This window comes from Cryptomeria japonica, chromosome 3 (genome assembly GCF_030272615.1).
Source record: "Cryptomeria japonica chromosome 3, Sugi_1.0, whole genome shotgun sequence".
In the NCBI taxonomy this organism is placed as follows: Eukaryota; Viridiplantae; Streptophyta; class Pinopsida; order Cupressales; family Cupressaceae; genus Cryptomeria; species Cryptomeria japonica.
In genome coordinates this window covers 800,107,799-800,129,124 of record NC_081407.1, presented here as the reverse complement: position 1 = coordinate 800,129,124, position 21,326 = coordinate 800,107,799, and the positions used below count along the sequence as shown (strand labels likewise).

General features: G+C 42.0%; 1 protein-coding gene across 4 annotated transcripts in view; it reads left to right on the top strand.

The window, feature by feature from the left end:
- LOC131044365 (uncharacterized) overlaps positions 1-19,651 on the top strand; it is a 38,281-nt gene extending 18,630 nt beyond the window's left edge. For all 4 annotated transcript variants that reach the window (XM_057977682.2, XM_057977683.2, XM_057977681.2 and 1 more), the window contains one exon: positions 19,110-19,651. In XM_057977682.2, coding sequence (XP_057833665.2) covers positions 19,110-19,255 — 146 coding nt within the window. In that variant the 3' untranslated portion in view covers positions 19,256-19,651. The remainder of the gene's footprint in view (positions 1-19,109) is intronic.
- Positions 19,652-21,326: the final 1,675 nt, after the last annotated feature.

Here is a 21,326-nt window from a genome sequence, read left to right as displayed (position 1 = left end):
CCTTAATTGTGAATTAGATGGCTTCTTACCTTTCCACACTTCATAAAGAGGTTTATCAACAAAGTTCAAGCAAGAAGACCAATGAATCAAATAACAAGTAGTACATATAGCCTTTGCTTTGCCCAAAAGCATTGATCCAACTGTGTACTAGAACATACTTCTCTCGTTCCATTAAAGTTCAGTTCATTCTTTTTGCAACCCATTTTGTTGAGGTGTGTAAGGTGTAGTCTTAGAGCAATATTCACCACCATCGTTAGATCTCAACATCTTTATTTTATAATCTATTTACTTTTCAACTAAGGCCTTCAATTTTTTAAACTTAGTAAAAACTTCAGATTTATAACACAAAAAATGAAGCTAGGTGCATCTAGAAGCACCATCAATGAATGAGACATAATAATGAGATTTTTCCATAGAACCCACATCCATCAGAACAAACACATTTGAATGAATGATTTCCAATGATCTCTTTGCTATATAACTTTCAACAAAGAATGAAGATATATTCTGGACACAATGTTCACAACAGTCATTTTTACCAATGGAATAATAAAAAAAATGTCGACCCTTTTTTATTAATAATAGTCCTATGACCATTTTCACTCATGTGACCCAAACTTTTAGTTCCACAACACATATGCAATGAGATTTGTCAGTGATGTTGCTCGAGTTACAATATATGGAGCCATCTAGCTTAAACAAAGTCTCAATATAAGATTCTTTAACTAACACCAAGTTCCTTCTCACCAACATACAAGCTAGACTCGCCAAATGTCATATGCACACCATGATCATTCCACCTGGATAAAAAAAAGTTTTTTTGCAAGTTGTAGAATATGCAACACATTATCAAAGGTTTCAATCCTTTTATAATTGAAATGCAATAGTACCTTTCCCTTACCAACAATCTGCTTAGTATGTTATCTTCAAGGAAAACTCTCCTCCATCATAAGCTATATAAGTAGAAAACTACTCCTTGTGAGGAGTCATGGTATAAGAAATCTAAATCGATAAGTCAAGCATCATCACTAGTAGTGTTAGAGAAAATAAATAAATCATCATTTTCATCATCATCAGAAGATATTTTTGTGGAGGAATTTGAAGATTTCTTCATGTTTTTGAATTCCTTTTTCACATGCCTTATCTTCCCACAATTCCAACACTTTGTTCTTCCCTAGGATTTTTGATTGTCCTTTTGTTTTGGATTTAATCTTTTTCTTATTCCCCTTTGATTCTCTTTTTCCTTCTTTTCCCTTGGGCCTTCTCCGAACATGGCGGGCATTTTTTGAGCCAATATTCATGGATTTTCTTCTCATCTTCTTTGAAAGTATAGTAGCAATGAAAGTATCCAATTTGATCTTTGTACCACAACCACTAATGGCAACAATTAAATTTTCCAAGATTTGGATAAGAGCAAAGTAGCAAGATGCATTTGTCTTCTCCTTCCAATTTAACATCCATTAAAACAAGTTAACTCAAAATTAAACTAAAAGCATTCAAATGATCTCCAATTGAACTATAATTTTTCATTTTCAAAGGATCTAACCGTCTTTTGAGATACAGTTTATTTGTTAGACTTTTAGTGTGGTTAATATTGTGTATCCTTTTCCATAGCTTATATGCAGTAATCTCTTTGGAGACATTCAAGAGGATGGAATGCACAAGGCATAATTGGATAGTTGCCTGTGCCTTCTTGTCTAACTTCAACTAGTCTTCATCAGACATTTTGGTTGACTTTATTTTATTTGCAACTAGTACCCATTGATATTTTTCCTTAAGTAGATCTTCTATTTTTACCTTTCACATCTCATAGCTGATGCCATTGAATTTCTCAATATCTTCATGAGAGGCAAAGGCCATGGATTATAATCCCATAAAAATCTACAAAACCACGCAATACAAAAGCTTCCATCTCAGTAAAAAAACCTCTAACACTTAACAAAAAGACATCGCTCTCTATATATCAAGTATTATTGTTGATATGACTGGTATAAAACCCTAGGTTGCCAAATATATTCACAAATAATTATAACAGAAATAGAAAACCATTGAAATTGATTTTTATTTAGATGCATAATTCTTTTAGATGTGTGGACAGATGAAAGGTGTTAAGTTCTTTCAAAATTCTGTGATCAAAATAGAAGAGATGGAGATATGATCTGAATCTGCTATAGCGTGTTTTAAAGATGCACCACACTTATCAATTTCGGTGTGTTCATCCTCCTCAATGTAAGCATGCTATATAAGTGGATGAGGAGTTACGTAGTGAAGAGATATGTCTTCCCACGTGGGAAGACACATCTCTTCCCTATGTACCTCTCACCACAATATATAAACTAGTCACTGTTTACTTACCCGATCGGAAGGAGTGCAACTTGTTTGAGAATCGCTTTACCACCCAATGTTAGCCGCATTATTGTATATGGGAATAAGACTAGTTAATTAAGTCGTAATTGGGTTTGTTAGTTGGCAACCGAGGGGTGGCAGTTGCGGTGCGACGGTTGGCGCTCGCACCCCCTCGGTATCTTTATATACTTCAGAATGTAACTTGCAACACACGAATTATGAATGGAATAACATCTGATACTTGTCTGATATCTATGGCATTATTCTGCATTACGTACTTTATGCTTTAAGTATTCACCCGAGAGGGCAAACATTTGGCGCCGTTGCCTAGACGGACTCAGGAACGGAAGACATGGATGGCGCACAGACACGATGGGCCTACCCGTTGGTGAAATAAACCCAGAGGCTGACGACGCGCGAACCAGAACTGTACACAGGAGAAGACACGGCAACGAGAGAATTTTCAATTCTGCTCCAGGTAGCCATCCAGACCTACGTTCGACGAGAGGCGGCGGAGGCGGAAATCCCACCAAGTGCCGTGTGGATAGCTCTGGAGGTTAGCCCGACAGTAAACCGGTTGATGAACCACCTCCCCCGGTTGCTTGCACAGGCATCGTTGGCACAACAGGCTCGTCTGGAGGAGATTGCCCAGGAAGAGCGACGCCAACAGATCCTTTGACACTACCAAGAAAACAGCCGACGGGAAACGGAACGGGATGGCGCCAGGCCAGGAGGGAATTGAACCTTGAACTTTTTATATTCAAATAAAAGTGTCATTGACACGAGTTGTATTTGAGCAGATGAATTAATAAAGACGCGTTTTGATTTATGTATTGTGAGTTATGGAAATGTGCGACAATTAATGCCAAACCTATTGAATAAAGATAGAAATAAAAAAGTAGAAACGGACAAGTGGGAGGCCGCGCAGAGGGCCTTGATTCTGGAGCAGTAAGTAGAACGTAGACGGACGCTGAGGCAACTTGCCGAAGGACGACCTGCCGAAGGGTGGCCCGAGGGGAACCAAGGAGGTGTCACGGAGGGTGCAGAAGCCGATGGAAATTTCTACGCGTCGCCAGATCATTGTAGGATGCAGAGCCACGAAGAGTTTCTGGAAGAAACAAGGTTACGGCGAAATCTAGTCGAGGAGACTCGGGATTAGTTTAGAAACTTATCCCTTACACCATGGAGTAAAGATCACCAACGGGGACTAGGAGTGGGTGCGGGTGAGAGCGAAGGGGAGGGCAACCGTACGGGTGTAGGTGCCACACACGACAGGCAAAACACCGTACCTCCAGTCGCCCACGCAGGACACACCACCGGTGCCACTGGAGGAAGCAGCACAGGGTCACAGACACAGACACAACCGCCCCCAGGAAGACGACCCAGGATGGCGAGTAAACAAAAATTGCCAAAGTTCACAGGGGATGGCAAGGAAGACCCCTTACGGCACTGCCGTACACGTGAAACCATTTGGTCCGCCAACGGAGTGACAAACCAGGACGACTGGGTACATCAGTTCCGAGCCACGTTACGTGGAGTTGCCATAGATTGGTACTCCGATGTGGACAACCAAAAAGTGACCACGTGGGCCAACCTACAGAAGGAATTCACGGAGGAGTTTCGGTTTCTCCGTGATGACAATGAAATTGTAATGGAGATATACAATACCAAACAAGGTACCAAGGAGACAGTACGGGCATATAGCAGGAGGGTGAAGGAATTGTTGGGTAAAATGGAAAGCCAACCAGCAGAGGGATTGAAGAAACGATGGTTCGTTGAAGGATTGAAATCCTCCCTACGAAAAAAGATGAAAATTGTACCGCTGACGTCATATGACGACGCTTATAATAGGGCGATGGACCTAGAGAACGAATACAAAATATCAAAGAAGAAGAAAAGTAATAAATACTCATCTGACGATGATGAAGATTCTAACGGGGAAAGCAGCAGTAGTAGCGAATCGAGTAAAAAGGTGTACGCTCTCCAAAAGGACATGGAATGAATGCTGAAAGAATTCAAAGCCACGAAGGGGAGTACGAGTAAGACTGAAGAAAACGATGTGTGGTGTATCGACTGTAGGAGTGACGGACACACCAAGGGGTCCTGCCCCAAGAAGGCTTTCTGTGACATTTGTCAGATTGCGGGACATTTGACAAAGGAATGTCCCTACAATATGAAAACCAGGAGCCAACAAGTTCTCTTCACGCAAGAACAGCCGGCAGTCGGAACTTCGCAAACCGCCAACAATAGTGCATCATCTGGCGGATATCGGAACAATCGGCGCGGGGGGAAAACCAATAATAATAATAGGAGTCGGATCTAATATGATGCAAAGGGACGGCCAACGATCCAATGCCGAGCCTGCAATCAATGGGGCCACTTTGCCAGGGAATGCACCTCAGAAGAAACTCCACAAAAACTATGCAAATGGTGTGGGCTTGGAGACCACGATGATGGAACTTGCCCAAAGTCAGGAGTGAACCTGCTCAACATCGATAGGACGAAGGAACGGGTATTGGCAATCACACGGTCACAGGCAAAGAAGGCCACAAACTCGGACCCTCGCACGGAGAAGCAACGGGCGCTGGAGGCTAAGGCTGAAGTGGCGAAGGAAATGTTGGCACAAGGGAGCACCCAGGAAGCGGTAAGTACTTCCCGCTGTGAGGCGGAGGAAAATATCCTGAAGCAAATGCTGCAGATTGAAGTACCTGTGAAAATGAAGGACCTCTTGGAAACGATGCCGCAATTACGTACGACACTCCTACGTACGGTCCAAGTAACTCCGCACAGTCAGGCAACCCGAAATACAGATGTTTCCGGCAGAACACCTACAGACCCATTGGTCCTAACACTATACAGTGGCAGACACCCGGCAGTGGTAGAAATGGGAATACTTGGCACCATTTTGACTGACACTATTGTTGACGGCGGGTCGGGAGTGAATGTGCTTCCGGAAGAAACCTAGAAGCAGCTTGGCAAGCCGACACTATGGCCGTCAACCTTCAACTTACTGGGAGCGGATCAACATGGTATCAAACCCCTTGGAACGCTCATGGCGCAACAAGTGACCATCGGGACACAACCATTTGTCCTCGACTTCGTGGTGATTCCGCTCGCCAAGAAAGGATACGACGCCATTCTGGGCAGAGGGTGGTTGGTGGCAGCCAGAGTGAATCACAACTGGAAGCGTAACACGTTGTCAAAGGAGAAAGTCGGGAGAAACCTGAAAACACAACTTGTGAGTGAAGAACTCGCGTCAGAGTCAGAATCAGACGGCAAGGGCGGAGTTGACGGAGGAAAGTATGGAAGGGAACCGAACAAGGAAGGTGTCCTGGGAATCCAAGGGTGTTTCGAGGATGAGACCGATTCCCTTAATGGGCTCTTCCACTGGCAAATGGAGGACTACGAGCTGCTGTATGGGTGCAACATGTTGTAGGTTGACAAGGATCCGGATGAGAACGAATTTCCGCCAGCATATGGGGAATACACCGAAGGGGATGCCTTGGTCAACGAAGTACTAGCGCACAGGTTTGACATGACGAAACCAATCCGGTACGAAGAGTTCGTAAAACCTACAAACCTCGGCACGAAAGGAGAGCCAAGGAACATCCTGGTTGGCGACGACTAGAATCCAGTCCTGAAAGCCGTCGCGTTTAAAATATTCATGGAATACAAGGATGTATTCGCTTGGACGTATAAGGACCTCAAAGGGGTGCCGCTAGAACTGTGCGTACACCAAATTTCACTCGTACTTGGGGCCGTACCTGTACGGAAGAGGCCGTACAGAATGAATAAAAACTATGCGACGAGAGTGAATGATGAAATTGAACGTATGCTCGAAGCCGGGATTATTTTTAAAGTGCAGACCAGCGAGTGGGTGTCGCCCATAGTGATATCCCTTAAAAAGGAGGCAAACCAGATCCGAATCTGCATGGATTTCAGATGCCTTAACGCGGTAACCATAAAAGACCCGTTTCCAATACCATTTACGGATAGCATCTTGGAAGAAGTGGCCGGTCATGAAATTTATTCATTCATGGATGGATTTTCTGGGTATAGCCAGATATCCATCGCCGAAGAAGACAAATTAAAAACCACCTTCATAGTGGAGGATGGCGTGTACGCGTATAATCGAATGCCGTTCGGATTATGCAATGCACCAGCGACATTTCAATAGATAATCCTTCACATATTTGAAAAGATGTCAGTAGGGAACTTCAGGGCATTCCTGGACGATTGGTCCATCTACAGTAACCAAGATACACATTTGGCCGCACTTGGCGAATGCATGGAGAGATGCAGGCGAGCTTGCCTAGCACTCAACCCCAAAAAATGTAGATTCATGGTGCCTCAAGGGAAGCTATTAGGACACATAGTGTGTAAGGCTGGACTCAAGACTGACCCAGACAAGATTTGGGTGATATTGGAAATGGAGGCACTGACAGATGTCACGGGAGTCAAATCCTTCCTAGGACACATAGGGTATTACAGGCGATTTATCAAAAATTTTGCTCGAGTATCCTGCCCTCTGGACAAGCTGACAAGGAAAGGTGAACGGTATACATGGGGGACGGCTCAGGAAGAGGCCTTCCAAGAACTGAAGTCACGGTTGGTGGGTGCTCCAATCCTAACATATCATGACTGGGACAAAGAATTCCACGTACACGTCGACGCATCCAATTTTGCCATAGGGGCCACACTGGCGCAGGTTGGCGACCATGGGCTAGATCACCCGGTCTACTTTGCAAGCAGACTCCTGTCGAAGGTAGAGAAAAATTATAGCACCACAGAAAGGGAAGCCCTCGGGATGGTGTACTCCGTCCAGAAATTTCGACATTACTTGCTGGCCACCCCGTTCACATTTTATGTGGACCACCAGGCGTTAATGTACCTGGTAAACAAGCCAATTATCCAAGGACAAATTAGCCGATGGCTGCTATTGCTACAGGAATTTACATTTAACATTATCGTAAGACCTGGGAAAAGCCATGTGATAGCTGATCAGCTGTCGAGAATCTAGTCAGGAGAACTAGCCGAAGGAGTGAATAAAGATTTTCCAGACACTCATTTATTTCGCATTGCAGTTCTCCCCGCCTGGTATGCAAGCGTGGGGGAATACTTGTCGACATCACGGTTTCTGAGGGAGATGCCACTAGGAGAAAGAAGGAAACTAGTATTGAGGAGTAGGACATTCCAACTCATTAATGGCCTCGTGTATAAAATGGGACTCGACCAGATCCTACGGCAATGCGTCCTAGAAGAGGAAATTCAGGGCGTCCTAAGGGAAGCACATGAAGGGCCCGTAGGTGGACACATGGGGCCTGACACCACGGTGAAGAAAGTTCTGTTGGTAGGACTGTGGTGGCCGACACTACATAATGACACCAGAGAGTGGGTGACGAGCTGTGATACATGCCAACGGGCCGGACGACCATTAAAGAGGGATTTTATGCCCCTCAACCCATCGAATGCGCAGGAACTGTTTGAGAGATGGGGATTGGATTTCATTGGACCATTAAAACCAAGTAGAGCTCGACGATGCAGATACATTGTAGTGGCAACAAAATACTTGACCAAGTGGGTGGAGGCACGGGCCTTATCGGACAATTCGGCGGTCAATACAGCAAAATTCATCTATGAACACATCATTACTTGGTATGGGATTCCAATCCAACTGACGAGTGACAGAGGACATTTTGTAAATCACATAATCAGATTGCTAACAACGGAGTTCAAAATTTTCCACTCCTTATCAAGCCCCTACTATCCGTGGGCGAACGGGCAGGCCGAGGCGACCAATAAAATAATCATGTCAGTGATTTATAAGTCTTGCGGAGTGGAGAAGGATGACTGGGAGGAGCGCCTACCGTCAGTACTTTGGGCATATCGAACAACATACAAGGTAACTACTGGACAAACTCCCTTCCAGCTAATGTATGGACAAGAAGCCGTGGTGCCAGTTGAATTCATGGTGCCGGGTCTCCAGATCGCCATCGATAATCGACTTGGCGACATGGAAAGCCTGAGAGAGAGACTGTACGCTTTGAACAAATTGGATGAACGAAGGATGATGGCTCAATGGGCGACAGAGACAGCCCAGCAAAGACGGAAGGTTTGGCATGACAAGCATCTCCGACGAATAAAGTTTACTCCTGGGCAGTTGGTGTTGAAATTCAACAGAAGGAACGAAATCAAACTTGGGAAATTCAAAGTGCGTTGGCTAGGGCCCTTCAAGGTATGCGAGGTCAATACCAACGGGGCAATTAAGTTGTGGACGTTGGACGGGGAAGAGATACCAGACGTCGTCAACGGGTCGAAATTAAAAATTTACCACGAATGGAGGGAGCTTGGACCATCCAGTCAGGATGCTTGATAGACTAAATCTGTAAAAAAAAAAAAAAAAAGGTCGTACGATACCGTACGGATATATTAAAAAAAAACAAAACAAAAAAAAAACAAAAACAAAAACATACGCTGACTGTACCGTATGGAATTTAAAAAAAACAAAAACAAAAAAAAACGAAAGTGGGCCCATCAACGGTGGAACCACCGTGTGGTGGGGCCATCGGCGGTGGATGCCACCCTGCGGTGGTCACCGCACACCGCCAAACCATGCATAAAACCCCCCACCGCACAACATTAAAACAAAAACGCAGCCCGCACCCGCACCGACGCGCAGCCGCACATGTTGCGCACACGCACAGCCTGCACAGCCGCACAAGCTCGCACAGCCGCACAAGTCCGCAGTAGCCGCACAAAGCCCCACAAGTCCGCTGGGAAGGTTATTTGGAAAGCGGCAGACGGGTTTTTGTTTTAAAAAGTTATAAAAGCAGAATTGAAGAAGTAATCTGGGACTAATGTACATAAACAGGAACAAGGCAGATTGGCGGAAATGGTTGTAGCCGTTAGAAGACAAGTTGCAGGGAGGGCAAAAAGAAACCAGTGCAGACACAGGCAAACGGATTTTGCCATCTGGGGTGCGTATTGCAGGTAGTCTCGGTATGAGCACCAGTCAAAAAAGCAAGAAGCATCGTCCCAAACCCTTGGCGACAAAGGACAAAGATGAAATAACGGCAGATAATATTATGTTCGAGGGTTTGCATGGAATCAACTATCGAAACTGGTGGGCAAAGACACCTCAGGATGATTTGATAAAGAAAAGCCTTCGCCAGGCACAGGTACACTGGGCTGTCCAGATGCCAATTTTTTCGATAAAGGACTTTGAGGTGGTTTTGCGTGCCATGATTGGCAGCTATGACAGACATCACCACCAGTCGATATTTGATTATCAACATCAGAGGATATCAGTGTCATTCACGACAGGCGAGTTCACTAGGGTATTTGGCATATCGGGGATAAAAGGAAAGAAAATAGACACTTCACAGAAAATATCCCCAGAAAATCGTGCCACACTGCTGCAGTTGATGTTGCGCGATAACCTTACCCAGGGCGAGAAAGATAGCCTCAAGAGTGCAGGCAAGAGTCGGGGGGTGAAGAAACAATTTTTCGCCAAGGGAGTATAGCGATGCCTGTTGTCGGTGGTGAAGAGTCGCCTCACAGGTGCCACCCGCGCGTCGGATATAGCCATTGCACAGATAGTGTTGATGAATGGGCTGCACAATGGAGTGGTATACGATTGGGCATCACTATTGGCGGATAGGATGGACGAGTTCATGACGCTGCAATACAAAAAGTTCTACATGCCGCATCACGCCATCAGCTTATTCCTCGACGCAGTCCGCATGCAGATCACCCCGGGCTCACAGCCATTGGAGCCGCAGGGGCGTGTTGCACCAGACCAGCCGCCCATTTTCTATTGGTCACACTTGGACGTCTTGGCACATGGCACAGAGGCACGTTTAGGCACAAAAAGAAAGGCCGCCATGTCCGATACGGAGTCCGACACAGAAGAGTCCGACACAGAAGAGTCCGAGGCTGAGGATGTAGAAAGTGGCAGGGAGGAATCTGCAGACACCTCCCAGGTAAGTGGAGGAAGCTTCTGATTGACGGGGAGAAGAGGCGACCAGTTGCTTGAAGAGGGGGTAGTGGAGTCGGCAGGTATAGTAGGGTCTACTTTAGCATCACAGGTTCAGGTCCACTTTACACCAGCCTGCTTATCGGAGACTTGTCAGTTGGTAGTGCCGCGGTCCTTCGGGACAGTGAGTGTGGTCACCACGGTACCAGTTCCTAGCTTCGGGCAGCCTCGGGTGATGATAGCCATGACACCACCACGGGTGGAGACCTTGGCGAGTGCAGAGACTTCCATGGCCCACGAGGTGCCAGAGGCTTCCATGGTGCACGATGTGCCGGATGTGACTGGATAGGATGTGCCAGGGTTGCTCGGATATATGCAGGAGGCAATGACGGCAGCAGGCACTCTTCATGATGACCTCACCAACTGGTTGAGCTGTTACCAGATGGCACTCGTGGCACCGGGAGAGGCCACTCTATCCCCAGGGCGGACTATGTATTCCTTGGATGTCATTGATCTCGAGGAAGGGAGTTCCCCGAGCAGCAGGGCAGTTCAGAGGGTTGCCTCACCCCCTGCGGTGGTAGTAACCAGTCCGTACAAAGCATAGGGGGTGCTTGTGGGAAGTCAGCAGAGTGCAGAGTTGGAGCAGTTTATTACCGAGATGACTCTAGGAGCACAGCGGCTTGTGTCATCTACCACGCTCCAGGCTGATGTGACCATGGTTGAGCGGATGGAGGGGTTGTTGACCTTTGCTCGCACCGGATGCCGAGCTAAGTTTGAGAGGTGTTTTGAGTGTGCTGGGTGGCCGGACCCGGAGAGCTTGACGATGCTGGAGGCTTGGTGCCTCACTGAGGGGGTTGGCGAGACTCGGATGCAGTCGTTGGTGAGAGAGGTAGAGCAGGCCTTCCGTGAAGGTTATCTGGAGCTTTGGAGGTCACAACAGACGACAACCACAGTTGAGGCTTTGAGGGTGGTAGCAGTAACAGCTCGGGAGGAGTTGGCTACCAGGTTTCGAGAGCTAGAGGCTACCATGGCACAAAACCAGATAGCGATGGACACTTTAGTAGCAGAGAAGTCCGCCTTGCTGATACAGTTGGAAGAGGAGAGGGCATCGAGGGAGCTATTGGAGACTCGGCTGGTCAGTGCACTAGAAAGTGTGGACAAGAAGGATAGGGAGGTGCTCGAGGCAGCCTATATGGTAAAGACTGCTATGGAGCGGCAGATGGTCGCGGAACAGGATCTCAAGAGGAGGACGAAGCGGGTGTATGAGCTTCGTGGGCGCTTGGCGTCCACTGCTACACCACCACCGGCGCCTTCTGCACTTCCTTAGTTTTTTTTTTCTTCTTCTGGATTTTTGCGAGCTCCATGTATTCTCCATTTTGTTGTAAGTCGCCTGGAGACGACTTTTCTTTTTGGGGGGGATGATGTTAGCCGCATTATTGTATACGGGAATAAGACTAGTTAATTAAGTCGTAATTGGGTTTGTTGGTTGGCAACCGAGGGGTGGCAGTTGCGGTGCGATGGTTGGCGCTTGCACCCCCTCAGTATTTTTATATACTTCAGAATGTAACTTGCAACACACGAATTATGAATGGAATAACATATTGGATACTTGTCTGATATCTATGGCATTATTCTGCATTACGTACTTTATGCTTTAAGTATTCACCCGAGAGGGCAAACACCCAATACCATGAACGGTGTAACCGTTGGTCAAACGCGATAAGTTAACTTTGGTTTTATTTATCATTAGTTAAGGTTAACATATTAGAATATGTAATCAAATTAATATATATATATATATATATATATATATATATATATATATATATATATATATATATATATATCGGAAGCATGAAATAGTACGATCAACGTTGCAAAATTAACACCCCCTCTTAACTAGGGAGGACACATATCATGTTAGAGAAAACATCACAATTCATCCATTGATTGTGAAGAGAGGAGATATCACACCATAGTGATATTCAGAGATATGGTTCAACAATGAATATCAAGTCTCATGATACTCACCATAACTCATAGTTATCAAGTAAGATATGTGCACTAGCATCAAGTCACATGATGCCCACCATACTAATAATGATTTCATGGCATGTCCATGAATATTATGTTCATAATATTCACCATGAAGATCTCCATCATAATTATGGTTTATTTAATGATATCAACCAATAGACATCTACCATAATGTCTCAGAGATATATATACTATCATGACATGTCCACAGATATCAAGTCACATGATATCCATCAAGATAGTTAAATTGATAATTGTAAAATCGTCACCTTACAATATCAATTTGAAACAAGTGTTCATTATTGAAAAGTCGTCACCCTTCAATAATGTTCACAGAAGGCCCATGCGGTCATGGAGTCACACACATGACAAATAAAAGAGTTTACACACTAAACATCTTTAAATATATTAGTATATCAAAATAAATGAGACTATCTCAAAATTAAATAATATTTTCAACCATACCAAGTTTATCTCTAAAGTGTTCAATCTTGATCCTGGAGAGAGGCTTGGTAAGAATGTCTGCAATCTGATCACCTGTACTAATATAATTCAGTCGGATCACATTCCTTTCCACCATATCTCGAACATAGTGATAAGGAATCTCAATGTGTTTAGACTTGTCATGAAATACTGGATTCATTGAAAGCTTGATGCAACTTTGATTGTCACAGTAGATGACAGTAGGATTTAAGGGCTGACCAAACAATCCTACAAGCAATTTCCAGAGCCATACAACTTCTCTTGCTCCCATGGAGGCTGCAATGTATTCAGCTTCTGTAGAACTCTGAGCAACTGAAGACTGTTTTCTACATATCCATGAGATCATTCCTGATCCTAAACTGAAGCAACATCCTGATGTGCTTTTCCTGTCAACTATGCTTCCAGCCCAATCAAAATCAGTGAATCCATGTAGGTCAAGTTCTACATGTTTATATTTCAAACCAAAACCAATAGTTCCTCGAAGATATCTCAGAATATGCTTTGCAGCAACAAGATGTATTTCCCTAGGTTCACACATGAACTGACTTAGTGCATTTACAGCATAACATATATCAGGTCTTGTGTTTACCAAATACATCAGAGATCCAATAATCTATCTGTAGAGTGTAGGATTTGCAAACTCTGATTCTACAGTTGTTTCCTTTAGCTTGTGCAGATTTGTCTCCATAGGTGTGGTCATGGATCTACAATCCAACATTCTAAATCTCTTGAGTATATCAATGGTGTATTTTCCTTGATTAAGGATTATACCATCTGCTTGCTGCCAAACTTCCAATCCAAGGAAGTAGTGAAGAATTCCTAAATCTTTCATATCAAACTCAAAGGCTAATTCTTTCTTACATCGAGAAAAGCAATTATCCTCTCTTGTGATTAGTAGATCATCAACATAAAGAATAAGAATTAATAATTCACCATTGATTACCTTGTAGTAGAGATTTGGATCTGCTTCATTCTTGAAAAAACCTAATTCCAAGAGATAGTGATCAATTCTTTCATACCATGCTCTGGGGGCTTGTTTCAGTCCATAAAGAGCTTTTTTTAATCTGCAGACATGTGATTCAGCCTTATGAATCACAAAACCTTCAGGTTGCTCCAAATAAACTTCTTCTTCAATCTTACCATTCAGAAAAGCAGTCTTGACATCCATTTGATGGATTTTCCATCCTTTAGATGCTGCAATAGCCAAAACTGCTCGGACAGAAGTGTATCTGGCAACAAGAGCAAATGTCTCTTCATAGTCAATACCTTCTTTCTGTGAGAAACCTTTGGCAACAAACCTTGCTTTGTGCCTCTCAATGCTGCCATTTGCTGCATGTTTGATTTTGAATAGCCATTTAGAAGATACCACAAATTTGCCTTTAGGCCTAGGCACAATATCCCAGACATCATTTTTCAGAATTGATTGATACTCTTCTGACATAGCATCTTCCCAAACTTGATGGTTGAGCGCATCTCCAACACAGGAAGGTTCTGCATCAATGATCTCACTCATTAAGGCAGTATAACTAGAAAATAGGTTAGGTCTCTTACTTTCTCTGAAGGTCCCCTTTGGAGTAGCATAATTGTCAGCTTCTTGAAGCATCTTTTTAGCCCAAAGTGGTCTCTTCGTAGTTTTGGGATAATTTTCTTCTAAAGGTAAGCCTTGAACTTTATGCTCAGCATCTTCAGGGGTCTCCCTCTGAATCTCAGGGGTGGAATCCTCATCCAAGCTTGTAGGAGGATCTTGATGTTCTAATTCATTAGAGCTTTTGGACCTCTTGAATGCTATGTCTTCCTCAAAGATGACATCTTTGCTTAGTTCAATTTGTCTTTGACCAGGTATGTATATTCTGTAGGCTTTAGAGGTTTCACTGTACCCAATAAATACTCCTTTCTTTCTAGAAGGTTCTAACTTTGACCTCTTTTCTTTGGGGACATGAATATAGACTGGACACCCAAAGATCCGGAAATGACTTATGTCAGGTTTGTTGCCAGTAAAGGCTTCTTCAGGGGTTTTATTGTCAAATGAGGACATCTATTTTGAATGTACATAGTTGTCCTAGATGCTTCAGCCCAAAATGAGGTTTCTATATTTTGATCAAACAACATAGCCCTAACAACTTCTACTATAGTCCTATTCTTTCTTTCAGCTACCCCATTTTGTTGTGGATTATAAGGTACAATTAACTCCCTCTTAATCCCAACATTTATACAATAATCTTTAAACATATCAGAAGTGTATTCCCCCCCATTGTCTGTTCTTAAGGTTATGATTTTCGTACCTGTCATTTTTTGCAAGAGCTTTGAATTCCTTAAATTTAGAAAGGATTTCTTCAGACTCTTTGTACCTCAAAAAATATATCCAGGTCTTCCTAGAATAATCATCTACAAATATTACATAATATAAAAATCCCTCTAATGAGGGTACAGACATGGGTCCACATAAATCAAAATGAACTAATTCTAATACATTTTTGGATTTACTGTTGCTAGAATTAAAAGACCCTTTAGTATTCTTTCCCAAGGCACACCCTTTGCAGGCTCCTTTAGATTTTTGACTTAGCTTGGGTAAGCCGATCACCATCTTCTCTATCTTAGGTAGGGCATGGAAATGAAGGTGCCCTAATCTTTTGTGCCAAAGTTCATTCGAATCTGGAGTCTCATGAATCAAGGCTAGAGGTGGAGTGGTGCAAAGTCTGTAGAGGCTCCCTTGTCTTACTCCAATGGTGTGGGCTTTCTTGATGCTGAAGTTCTTTGGCCAAGAAAGTACCTTTCCTTCCATAAAGGTCAATTAGTAACCCTTATCTTCAAGTGCAAAAACTGAGACAAGGTTTCTCTTTATACCAGGTACAAATAGAACTCCAATCAGCTGTAGGGATATGCTTGACTTTAGGTTGATATTGCAGGTTCCTATTCCCATAACTGGATAATTTGAGTCATCACCAATTGTCACTTCTTCATTTGAACTTTCCACAAGTGTATCTAGGTGCTCACGAAATCCAATGATGTGGCGAGATGCTCCGCTGTCAATCACCCATGTGTTGAAACTGGAGGTGACTTGACTAGAGAGGGCTGAGTAGAAGACTAGCTTCTCAGAATTACTCCCTTTCTTAATTTCTACCATTGAAGCTTGTTGTTTGATCCTGTCTGGACAGTTCATTGCATAGTGCCCATATTGGTCACATTTGAAACATTGTACTTCATAAATGTCTCTCTTCTTCTTTGAAGACCTCTTCCCATTTGAGCTGTTGTCCCTCTTTCTCTTAAAGTTCTTCTTCTTTCCTTTCTTGTGGGAATTAGAGTTTAGAACTTGAATATCTTCATTACCATTGTTTTGTTTTATTCCTCTTGTGACAAGTCGAGATTCCTCTTGAATGCAATCGGTTTTCAATCTATCAAACTTAGGAAATTTAGAACGAGCACTGATTCCTTGAATGAACAATTCTCATGAGGTAGGAAGTCCATTTAGGGCCATCATAGCAAGTTCTTTGTTGTCTACTAGATGTCCAATAGTGGATAGTTGATCCCTAAGCTCAGTGATCCTCAAGAAATAGGATATAACTGTTTCTCCTTTATTCATCTTTATATGGTGTAGTTGATTCTTTTGGGTGAAAGCCCTGCTAGTGTTGTTGATTTCATAAATGTCAGCTAGTGCTTTGAACATCTGAAAGGCCGTCTCATATTTAGAAATAACTGGTACAATGTGGTCTCTTACTGAATCCACAATTATCTTAAGGGCCTTCTCACTGTCCTTGCTCCACTGAATTTTCTCTGTATCATCAAAGGGTTCAAGAATTTCACTTTTGACATGGGAGTCAATTTTATTTTCTTTCAAAACAAGCATGATCCTGAATTTCCAAGATACAAAATTTGATGCTCCATCTAATCTATCTTCAAACCTAACTCCGGTTGCCATTAGGATTATGGGAATGTGATCTTAGTAAGAGCCTGGTGAAAGTTTATGAGATCGTTACAGAATTTTAATACAATCTTCCTTAACTTCGCTCTGATACCATGTTGAGACATGGACCAGCTAGGACTCGAACCTAGGACCTTCCATATGCTGCTGGAGTGCTCTACCACTGAGCTACTGGCCCCTCTTGGACCAGTCCATCGTCGATCCGGGTGTGGCTTATTTCCAACACCAACATGGGGGTATCAGAGCCAGGTCTGGGCTAGGAGCCCCAAGCACATGAGAGGTGTGGCTTAAGGGGGGGTGTTGGTGTTGGAAGTAAACCACACCCGGACCAACGATGGACTGGTCCAAGAGGGGCCAGTAGCTCAGTGGTAGAGCACTCCAACAGCATATGGAAGGTCCTAGGTTCAAGTCCTAGCTGGTCCATGTCTCAACAAAAGGACTTGCACCCTCATTAATTTTTTAATAACTTCAAATGGTGAGTTGATTATTTTGAAGTCAATTGATTCCTCCAAGAAAATAAAGAATGCAGAAAACTTTGAGCTTGATATTGGAGAAGGTTGTTATACAGGTGGACAAACAAAATGTTGTGCAAGTTGTCATTGACAATGTAGCAAGTGGAATCGTAGATGATATGTAGGCTATTTGTGATGTCAATCTTGCTGCAACTTATTATGTGTCTGTAGGAGCTGCCACAGTTTGTTTGTCCTCGTGAATGCTGGTCCCTTTCTCCAATATGTAGTGTTTCCAATGCTTTCTCATTGTGATAGGCCATTGGTGACCAAATTGAGTGAGAATTGCTCAAATGCACCAGTCTCAATTTCAAATGGGAGCTAGAGGTCATGTACTGTGAGCACTGACATATAACAATTAGCTTTGGTTTTAATTTTTGGTAAGCTGATTCAAATGGCAAGTTATGTGAGAAAAGACAAGAACAAATGTCCTATAGAAATTCAGAAAACCTAGAAACCTATGGATTTTTGTGAGGGTCTTTGGTATTGGCCATTCTGATATGATGCAAATCTTAGTCACATCCACATGTACTCCATGTGCATCAATGATATACCCAAGGTACTGTACTTCTTGCATGGCAAAAGAACATTTTCTCACGTTTGCATAGCTTTGGTGCCAGTTCTGGTAATCTGATTCAAAGGACTTGTTATTTGAGAACAGCCAAGAACAAATTTCCTATATAGTTTTGTTAAACCAGGAAGACTATTGAGTTTTGTGTTCCATTTGTGAGAGTTCAACATGACTTTTCACGTTCATGTCTTACCATTAAGAATACAGATTTCATTTTGGAACTTATCAATGCTTTATAAGTTTATACTAGTATACAATGCTTAGTAGTTAGTGCTAATGAGTGACAGATTAGGTACTACTTTAGATGTGGGGTGTTTATCGTTGGGGCCAACATTTGTGATAACATTTTGAGGGTTTCTTCATAGATTACATAATGTTGGAACAAATATGGTTGTCCAATTAAAACATCTTTATAGGTATTCTAATCTGTGACTTGTATCTATCCAGCATGCTTTGAAACAGTTGTTCAGTTGGAGTAGCATTAGCTTGTAACACAAGGATGCATTTTTCACTTTTATGTCTTACAATTAAAAGTTTAAGTTTCTTTTTGGAACTAATCAATGCTCTATAGTATACAGTGCTTAGTGCTAGTGGTTTGGCATTTATGTGGTTTTAAAGGCTTACATCAAATATGGCATATATTTTGATTGTGCAGAATGAGAGATCATTCTTCATGGTCTGTGGATCTCTTTTTTCCCATGTATCTCCCTTCTTTCCCCCCCATTTTTCAGCCTCTCGGGTATTTTTAGAACCCTTTGTACAAATTCCATTCTTGTGTCAGATTTTCCGTTTTTATTGCCCCATAACTCCATTACATTCATTCCTATGCTTGTCCCAATTATTCTTCTATTGGCAACAGCCCTAGGGCGGTCAGCAATCCTGGTCCTATTGTTGACGGTTATCTCTTAATCTACTCACACTCTAATGATCAATAGAAAGCCACCATTGTCTCTCTTCCAAGGTTCTTGTGACACCTGTATGTTGAAACAGAGTTTTAGGGCCCCCTAAAACACTAATCATTCCTTGACTGCCATTTCCCAGCAGCTTCTCTCTACAAATGCATAGGAAAAGTAAAGTGTTCCTTGTGAGTCTGATGTGGGATACTTAGAACCGTTCTATTCAAATATTTAAAAATAGTTGATTTCATGTTCTAGCCACAAAAGACACCTCATGTTTTGTATTCAACTGTATCTAATGAAATTAGTAATATTACTTGCAAGTTAAACATGAGAGGTTCTATCATATCTTTTTCATGGTCGGTGGATGCAGATCAGGAGAAATTGGACTTCGATGTAAAAAAATTACAAAGCTATGTGAAGGATAAAACCTTATCACTTTCAGAGAAAGGTGGTTTGTCTGATATAATAAGCCCACAAGTTCTTAGAGCAATGGTATCTCTAAAGGATTCTAAGTAATTTAAATCCATTTGTTAGGATGAAGGCTCTAATTCCTGTCTAAAGAAAAGGTTCATGTATTAGAGCTGCTTCCTTTTCAACATCAACCAAAAGGAATGAGATGGTTTCAGTTGGGCATCTTGAATGCTGTGATGAATGATCTGTATTGCTTAGTCTTCCTTCAGAAAATTGAAATCATTAGCAGAAGTTTGGTTGTGTATCAGAATGCACAATTTTTTTAGTAAGTCTTAATGGATTTATCTTATCTGAACATATGACTTTGTTTACTTAGTTCTTTTACATAAGACAAAACTGAGCTATATGCTAGCAATCTTCAATTCTCTGGCTTGAGTTTGAGAGAATTTGATTATAATTAATGCCTGAAACATAAAGTTAATATAATGTTAGTTACTTCTAGCAATTGTGGTAATCTGTACTAGCATTCCTTCATGGCATTTTTTTCCTTGGAAGTTGTGTGGATTTGCATTGATATTTGTGAGAAGTATCTGTAATTTAATGCACGCGTTAAGGAATAAATGTAATCATGGATTAATATTGATTTTAGGCTGTTACTGTCCTATTTTAGATGGTGGAAGTCATGATTTTCCTACTCTCCTTCCTGTGCTTAAATTTAAGTAATGAGAGCTTAGAGTGGGAGTGGGATCTTCCACCACATGGAGTATTTTGATGTTCAAGTCATAACCACTACTAATCATTTATTAGCATCAGGAAGGAATGTTTGTGAGAAGTTTCTGTAATTTAATGCATGCGTTAAGGAATAAATGTAATCATGGATTAATATTGATTTTGGGCTGTTACTGTCCTATTTTAGATGGTGGAAGTCATGAATTTCCTACTTTCCTTCCTGTACTTAAGTAATGAGAGCTTAGAGTGGGATCTTCCACCACATGGAGTATTTTGATGTTCAAGTCATAACCACTACTAGTCATTTATTAGCATCAGGAAGGAATGTTGAAGTGCTAGGGTCACTGAACACATGCCTGCATCCTGCTTCTAGATAATGGGTTCCAACACTCTTTCTTTTCAACGAATGATTTACTTGAACCTCGAGCTTCTGCTACCACTGCATATGATGGGAAATCCTCCCCAGAAAAGACTTTCAATTCAAATTAGATATATATATATATATAGAGAGAGAGAGAGAGAGAGAGAGAGAGAGAGAGAGAGAGACCTTCCACCATACGTAGTATTTTGATATTCAAGTCATACCTACTGGGCATTTATTAACGTCATAAAGGAATGCATGGATCACTGAATGCATGCCTGCCTCATGCTTCTAGAGAATGGGTTCCAACTCTGTATCTTTTCTACAAATGATTCACATGAACCTCAAGCTTCTGCTACCACTGCATATGATCAGAAATTCTCATCAAGAAAAAACTCTTTCGATTCTAATGACACTTGATGCTTGATATTCATGATTGTGCAACTGCTATGATTCCTATTTTGCATCCAATTATTTGAAAATCCACTGGATTATTCACCTTTGATTTTCTTTCTCAATTGGAAAAGATTTTGGTGCATGTAATATAATCTACCTTAAATCGTAATTATGAGCAATGTGGGATTTCCTACTTAGATCACTAGAAAAAAAGGCTTCTTTTACGTTGACTTATTATCCATCAATTTGTGAAAAAAATAAATTTAGGATGTCTATGATAATGGCTATTGAAATCATTCAACAATGTTTTGTGCGTATGGATTACAAAAGAGAAATTTAAGATATACATAGTAACTGACAATATTTATATTTTCAATTGTCAATTTGGAAGCACAATAAACTTGTCAACTAGGTTAGCAAAGGACAAAATAAAATCCCCGGGCTCATAGCAAAGTGGAGAATCAAATTAAAAAAATAAGAAGTTAAAGATTTCAAGAAGCATCTCAGTCCAAGATTCATAAATGCATTCGTAGATTACATGTAGATAAAAATACTGTGTAAAGTTGTGTTATAGTCTGTCAAGTTCTATATGTTCTAGTAAAATGCTCAATTCGGTGGAATATAAACTATATAGTTATGATTGTATGAATTCCATCTTGATGTCCTTGAAAACATCATCAATTGCATCAA